General features: G+C 39.2%; 1 protein-coding gene across 5 annotated transcripts in view; it reads right to left on the reverse strand.

The window, feature by feature from the left end:
* PTPRM (protein tyrosine phosphatase receptor type M) overlaps positions 1–8061 on the reverse strand; it is a 747728-nt gene that overhangs the window by 310568 nt on the left and 429099 nt on the right. For all 5 annotated transcript variants that reach the window (XM_073790533.1, XM_073790536.1, XM_073790535.1 and 2 more), the window contains one exon: positions 3356–3664. In XM_073790533.1, the coding sequence (XP_073646634.1) occupies positions 3356–3664 (309 nt within the window). The remainder of the gene's footprint in view (positions 1–3355; positions 3665–8061) is intronic.

Raw genomic sequence — 8061 nt, forward strand, 5'->3', positions numbered from 1 at the left:
TTTTCCTTTTGCTCTTGTTAGGAAATATAATTTGAAATCAAAGTTTTTCTAATGAACTGGATGCCAGTGTGCTATGTAAACAATAGATTTTTATTTGGAAGTAATGCATGCCCCAACTCCAGGGACTAGCAAGATAATTTAAACACACAAACAAAAAAGTGACTTATTTAACCTTATGTTTTAACAGCACTTAACAGAATTATTAGCTCATGTAAATTCGAAATCCAAAAGTATTGGTGAGTTCATGCTTCAGCAAAACATCTCTCATCTCTAGAAATGACTGCACTTGACTTTCCTCTCTCACTGATGGAAACATTACTGTTGATTTAAGCCTGAATTAAATGATTATCAGCAAATTTTACTATTTTATTTAAAGACTAATAAGTATTTTGAGTGCTTATTACCTACTCAATACCATGCAAATTGCTATAGAAGAAAATTAGATGGCTTCTTCTCTCAAGTGGTTTACAGTTAAGAGGAAAAAATTATATATAACATAATGAGAGAAAAAGAAAGGGTCACGATAGGGCTTCCCTGGTGGCGCAGTGGTTGAGAGTCTGCCTGCCGATGCAGGGGACACGGGTTCGTGCCCCGGTCTGGGAAGATCCCACATGCTGTGGAGCGGCTAGGCCCGTGAGCCATGGCCGCTGAGCCTGCGCATCCGGAGCTTGTACTCCGCAATGGGAGAGGCCACAGCAGTGAGAGGCCCGCGTACCGCAAAAAAAAAAAAAAAGAAAGGGTCACGATAAGTTCCTCTGAATTCTTACAATAACAATAATAACGCTCACCTATTAAAAGGCCCCTCTCTGCAGCTACAAATAGCACACGATGGAAATGGCTTCTAACCCTAATATGCTGGAGAACTGTATTATTCTTGCTTCTCAGATGAGGAAATTAAGGCTCAGAGATTTAAAGATCTTGTCAAGTGCAAATGAGGTCAGAAGGATGAGAGAGGAATGAGGGTGTGAGAGTTGAAGACAGCTTCATGAAGGACCTGAACTTGAGGAGAACTCTGGAGGGTCATGGAGGAGATGGAATGTAGGAACCCAGGTGGGGAGGATGTGCAGAGGAGGACAGACAGTGAAGGAGCACTCAGGATGCATGGAGTGTGGCAGCAGGACCAGCACCAGGGCACGTCTCTGCAGGATGCACTGTCAGGGAGGAAAAGCTACCTGGTCTAGAGCCTGAGCCTGGAACACCGAGATATGGGTAAAGAGATTCACTGACGGCTCTTGTGGAGAGAGTAACATGATGCAAATGTATTTTAGAGATTAGTTTAGGGAACGAGTAGAGGGCACTGGAATTGGACAAAGCTGAAACAATAAAAGGTTAGAAACTACTACAGAAATTTCAGCATAAAATCTGGATATAGGTAGTGGAAGTTGAGAGAAAGGAACAATCTATTATCATATTATGTGAAGTAAGTCAGACAAAGACCAATATCACATGATATCAGTTATATGTGGAATCTAAAAAAATGATACAAATGAACTTTTTGACAAAACAGAAATAGACCCACAGACATAGAAAACAAGCTTATGGTTACCAAAGGGGAAAGGTAGGGGGCAGGGAAGAGATAAATTAGGAGTTTGGGATTAACAGATACACATTACCGTGTATTAAATAATCAATAAGGACCTACTGTAGAGCACAAGGAACTATACTTAATATCTTGTAATAACCTATAATGAAAAAGAATCTGAAAAAGAATATATATATATATATAAATGAATCACTTTGCAGTAAACCTAAAACTAACACAACACTGTAAATTAACTATACTTCAATTAAAAAATGATTGTAAAAAAATACCTCAAGGCAGAAAGGTAGAATAGACAGTAATATCAATGTTTATATAAATAAGGCCTCTAGAATACTAATGATCATATTAGTAAGTTCTTAGAAGTACTTTGGCACATAGAAGTACAGGCCACAGTTTCTGGAACCAGACATCTGGGTTTACCATTCACTTTTCTGACTCAGTTTCTTCATATGAAAACCAGAAATATAATAAAAATAATTAAGTCAAAAAAAAAGAACAATCTAATATTTTGGAAGTAGCAACAACAGGAGTTAGGACCAAATTAAATACAAAAATGCAGGAGAGGAAGGGGCCAGAAAAGACCTGCTGACAGTGCTGAAACTTTCTTGAGTCTCTCCTGGGACACAAGGAAGAGCTGGTAGAAACAGAGATAGGGCTTCCATGCTCAGCCTAGACTGAGTGACTCATATCAACCTATACTTCTCACAAAAAAAACTGTAGTGAAACAACCACTTGAGAGCAACCAACACAGGCAGGACTTGAGGGGCTACAAAAAAGAAAAGAGAAGATGTGGCCGAGCTTCCCATTTACTCTGGCTGTTTCCATGTTTTTATTTTATAGCAATATGCCTGGTGTTGCATAGGTCATCAGCACTCAAAAATACCTTGTCAGCTCTTTAAATGAAAAAATAGTGTTGTGATAAACATTTAACACATGTTACAATCAATAAAGATCATAATCAGCTGCTTGAAGAAAAAAAGGTGAAATCTATTTTTCCCAGGAATAAGCAAGTGGCTCCCCATGTTGTTTGCCACTTACTCTGATGCCTGGCAAATGAATTTTAAACCAAAGACACGACAAACTACCGCTGTATTTTATGTGCTACACGGACTCACTATTGTACATGAGAGTCCCCTGTATAATCAGTGTAAAAGCACATTTACACCTATGCTATGGGATTCCAGGTGTCATTTTACCATTTTAAATTATTTTAGAGGCTTAATGCAACTGTATATTTGCTTTTTTTGATGAGTTGCTGGTGACATGCACTGTCTATTTATTAAATTCTTGGTTACTGGGGTCATATCCAATTACTGCATTGTTCCTATGGAAAAGCACGATCTATTACATAACCACCGACCTAATGAGGTAATTTCTCAGCACTGTGCTGAACAGCAAGGGCAGCCTCTATTTGGGGCTGAATTTTTATCTGAACTATGAAAAATGTTTCAGAATGCTGTTTGAATAAGCATTTCTTATAAATAATCGAATACCTGGAACAACAGTTCTTCAGTCCAACATGATGATAAAACTTGAATGAAGAACTACTTAGAGCCATACAGAATAATCATATGTAGAAAAGTAATTATATGACTCATAAAAATTAAAATAAGCTTCTGGATCTTTATTCCCTTTACCCCTTTTAATCAGTGCTTCAGTATACAGCAGCACAGATATACATGTGTGTTATTCAACCCAGTAAGTAATTCTTCCTTCCATTTTCAGTGTAAAGATCTCAATTAGAAAGAAACATGAGCTGCTTTTTAAAAAGACTGTCTGTTTCCCATAAACATAACACTTGAAAGTACTCACGATCTTCATCTGTCTGTACTACGAGTTCTTGGCTCTCCTTCCGTCCCTCGGGATTCATGAGGATGAGTTTCACACTGACGTTGGTGTAGGGGGAGAGGTTGGTGATGGTGTGTTGAGGGTGTGAGTTATCCGTGTCCCAGCTTACTTCTTCTCTCACTTGTTCCTGCCCTCCGACCTTGTAACAGTAGTGGACTGTGAGGTTGTAACTATGGCAACGAGTCACGTTATACCCAAATGGCTCCCAGCGGAGAGTGATTTGTCGAGATTTGACTTCGACGACTTCCAATTTTCTTGGGCCGCGCATGGGATCTAAGATGCAAAAGAAGGAAAAAGAGAACATGAGAGAAAATAATAATAAAAGTTCCAGTGAAGCCCAGGTATCACAGATAATCCTCCTTATCCCCAGTATCTTGTCTTCTCTTCTTCCATATGAATAAAACACCTAAATCTTAGACGGGCATGAGGCCACCCAGAATAAGGACTAAAATTTCCAGTCTCTTCTGCAGTGAGGTCTGTCCTTCTACCCAAGTTCTGGTGGATAGCATACAACGTGAGACATCAAGAATGGATTCTGGGCAGTGTCTTTGAAAGGAAGGGGCTCGCCATCCTTGTTCCTCCTTCCTTCCTATTAGCTTGATTGAGGATAGGGTGTCTCACGCTCATGCAGCCATGATGGACCATAATGTGCTTAAACATTAAGAATTCAAAGCAATGATGATGAAGAACCCAGGGTTCCTGATAATCACCGCACTACCATACCATCCCTGAAGGGTCTACTTCCAAAATTTTCATTAGAGAGAAATACAGTGCTTTTATCTAAGGCTCCTTCCTCTGGGGCTCTGATACACAAAAGCAGTCTTAATGCTAGTTGATGTATATATTTTTTATCTTTTTAAGATAATTCATCATTATGTAATTGGAAAACAGAGTAAAAGCTTGAGAAATCAGAATGAAATAATACAATAATTAAAGAGTATAAACTTCTGAACAGAACTCCAGGCCTTTTTGGGTTGTGATTTGCAGAGAATTCCACACACTCAATGCTGAAGTAGTTCTTTACTACCCCTGATCAGGTCTTGGTGTTGTTTCTTAGTCCAAGCTCCAGGGACAGAGTTTCGAGCTTAGAAATCTAAATGAAACGCAGGGAATATAAGCATTCTGATGGGCTTAAAAGGAAGAATATATACAGAGAAGGCTTTCTTTTTATACATATCTCTTCTTTTATTGAAGTATAGTTGATTAACAATGTTGTGTTAATTTCTGCTATACAGTGATTCAGTTATACATATATATGTATATATGTACACATTCTTTTTTAATATTCTTTTCAGTGTGGTTTATCATAGGATATTAAATATAGTTCCCTATGCTATACAGTAGGACCTTGTTGTTTATGAGAAAGCTTAAACTTGTTTATGAAATGATGATGAAAATACAGTAATACTAACTACATAACATTTACTGAGCCCTTATTATGTACCTTACACTGTTCTAAGAATTTACCTTTCACAGGTTTGGGGAAAACCTAATCTAAAATACTTTGCTTTAGTATATCCATACATACAATTGATCCATATATTTTGATTTTTGTTTTCCTGAATGTGGTCACCATTTATGAATATAAAGAGATCTATAATTGGAAAGTGAAAATAAGCATGAAAACTTGAGAAATAATAGCTACCATGGGTAGAAGGACTCCCTCTTGTGAGAGCACCAGAATCACAACTAACTGCTGAACAATCATCGACAGGAAGACACTGGAACTCACCAAAAAGGATACCCCACTTCCAAAGACAAAGGAGAAGCCACAGTGAGGCAGTAGGAGGGGCGCAATCACAATAAAATCAAATCCCATAACTGTTGGGTGGGTGACTCACAAACTGGAGAACACTTATACCACAGAAGTCTACCCACTGGAGGGAAGGTTCTGAGCCCCACGTCAGGCTTCTGAACTTGGGGGTCTGGCAATGGGAGGAGGAATTCCTACAGAATCAGACTTTGAAGGCTAGCGGGGTTTGACTGCAGGACTCTGACAGGACTGGGGGAAACAGAGACTCCACTCTTGGAGGGCACACAAAAAGTAGTGTGTGCATCGGGACCCAGGGGAAGGAGCAGTGACCCCACAGGAGACTGAACCACACCTACCTGCTAGTGTTGGAGGGTCTCCTGCAGAGGCGGGGGGTGGCTGTGGCTCACCATGGGGACAAGGACACTGGCAGCAGAAGTTCTGGCAAGTACTCCTTGGTGAAAGCCCTCAGGGAGTCTGCCATTAGCCCCACCAAAGAGCCTGGGTGGGCTCCAGTGTTGGGTCACCTCAGGCAAAACAACCAACAGGGAGGGAACCCAGCCCCACCCATCAGCAGACAAGTGGATTAAAGTTTTACTGAGCTCTGCCCACCAGAGCAACAGCCAGCTCTACCCACCACCAGTCCCTTCCACCAGGAAACTTGCAAAAACCTCTTAGATAGCCTCATCCACCAGAGGGCAGACAGCAGAAGCAAGAAGAACTACAATCCTGCAGCCTGTGGAACAAAAACCACATTCACAGAAAGACAGACAAGATGAAAAGGCTATGTACCAGATGAAGGAACAAGATAAAACCCCAGAAAAACAACTAAATGAAGTAGAGATAGGCAAACTTCCAGAAAAAGAATTCAGAATAATGATAGTGAAGATGATCCAGGACCTCGGAAAAGAATGGAGGCAAAGATCGAGAAGATGCAAGAAATGTTTAACAAAGATCTAGAAAAATTAAAGAACAAACAACAGAGATGAACAATACAATAACTGAAATGAAAACTACACTGGAAGGAATCAATAGCAGAATAACTGAGGCAGAAGAACAGGTAAGCAACCTGGAAGACAGAATGGTGGAATTCACTGCTGCAAAACACACTAAAGAAAAAAGAATGAAAAGAAATGAGGACAACCTAAGAGACCTCTGGGACAACATTAAATGCAACAACATTCGCATTATAGGGGTCCCAGAAGGAGAAGAGAGAGAGAAAGGACCCGAGAAAATATTTGAAGACATTACAGTCAATAACTTCCCTAATATGGGAAAGGAAATAGCCACCCAAGTCCAGGAAGCGCAGAGAGTCCCAGGCAGGATAAACCCAAGGAGAAACAGGCCGAGACACAGAGTTAGGAAATTGGCAAGAATTAAAGACAAAGAAAAATTATTAAAAGCAACAAGGGAAAAACGACAAACAACATACAAGGAAACTCCCACAAGGTTAACAGCTGATTTCTCAGCAGAAACTCTACAAGCCAGAAGGGAGTGCCATGATATACTTAAAGTGATGAAAGGGAAGAACCTATAACCAAGATTACTCTACCTGGCAAGGATCTCACTCAGATTCAATGGAGAAATCAAAAGCTTTACAGACAAGCAAAAGCTAAGAGATTTCAGCACCACCAAACCAGCTCTACAACAAATGCTAAAGGAACTTCTCTAAGTGGGAAACACAAGAAAGGAAAAGGACCTACAAAAACAAACACAAAACAATTAAGAAAATGGTAATAGGAACCTACATATTGATAATTACCCTAAACGTGAATGGATTAAATGCTCCAACCAAAAGACAGAGACTTGCTGAATGGATACAAACACAAGACCCATATATATGCTGTCTACAAGAGACCCACTTCAGACCTAGGGACACATACAGACTGAAAGTGAGGGGATGGAAAAAGATATTCCATGCAAATGGAAATCAAAAGAAAGCTGGAGTAGCTATACTCATATCAGATAAAATAGACTTTAAAGTAAAGAATGTTACAAGAGACAAGGAAGGACACTACATAATGATCAGGGGATCAATCCAAGAAGAAGATATAACAATTATAAATATATATGCACCCAACATAGGAGCACCTCAATACATAAGGCAACTGCTAACAGTTATAAAATAGGAAATCGACAGTAACACAGTAATAGTGGTGGACTTTAACACCTCACTTACACCAATGGACAGATCATCCAAGATGAAAATAAATAAGGAAACAGAAGCTTTAAATGACACAATAGACCAGACAGATTTAATTGATATTTATAGGACATTCCATCCAAAAACAGCAGATTACACTTTCTTCTCAAGTGCTCATGGAACATTCTCCAGGATAGATCACATCTTGGTCACAAATCAAGCCTCAGTAAATTTAAGAAAATTGAAATCATATCAAGCATCTTTTCTGACCACAATGCTATGAGATTAGAAATGAATTACATGGAAGAAAAAGTAAAAAACACAAAGACGTGGAGGCTAAACAATATGTTACTAAATAACCAAGAAATCACTGAAGAAATCAAAGAGGAAATCAAAAAAAAACTAGAGACAAATGATAATGAAAACACAATGATCCAAAACCTATGGGATGCAGCAAAAGCAGTTCTAAGAGGGAAGCTTATAGCTATACAAGCCTACCTCAAGAAACAAGAAATATCTCAAATAAAAAATCTAACCTTACCCCTAAAGGAACTACAGGAAGAAGAACAAACAAAACCCAAAGTTAGCAGAAGAAAAGAAATCATAAAAATCAGAGCAGAAATATATGAAATAGATAAAAAGAAAACAGTAACAAAGATCAGTAAAGCTATCTTTGAGAAGATAAACAAAATTGATAAACCATTAACCAGACTGATCAAGAAAAAGAGGGAGGGCTTCCCTGGTGGCGCAGTGGTTGAGAGTCTGCCTGCCGAGGCA

Source organism: Tursiops truncatus, chromosome 13, assembly GCF_011762595.2.
Source record: "Tursiops truncatus isolate mTurTru1 chromosome 13, mTurTru1.mat.Y, whole genome shotgun sequence".
In the NCBI taxonomy this organism is placed as follows: Eukaryota; Metazoa; Chordata; class Mammalia; order Artiodactyla; family Delphinidae; genus Tursiops; species Tursiops truncatus.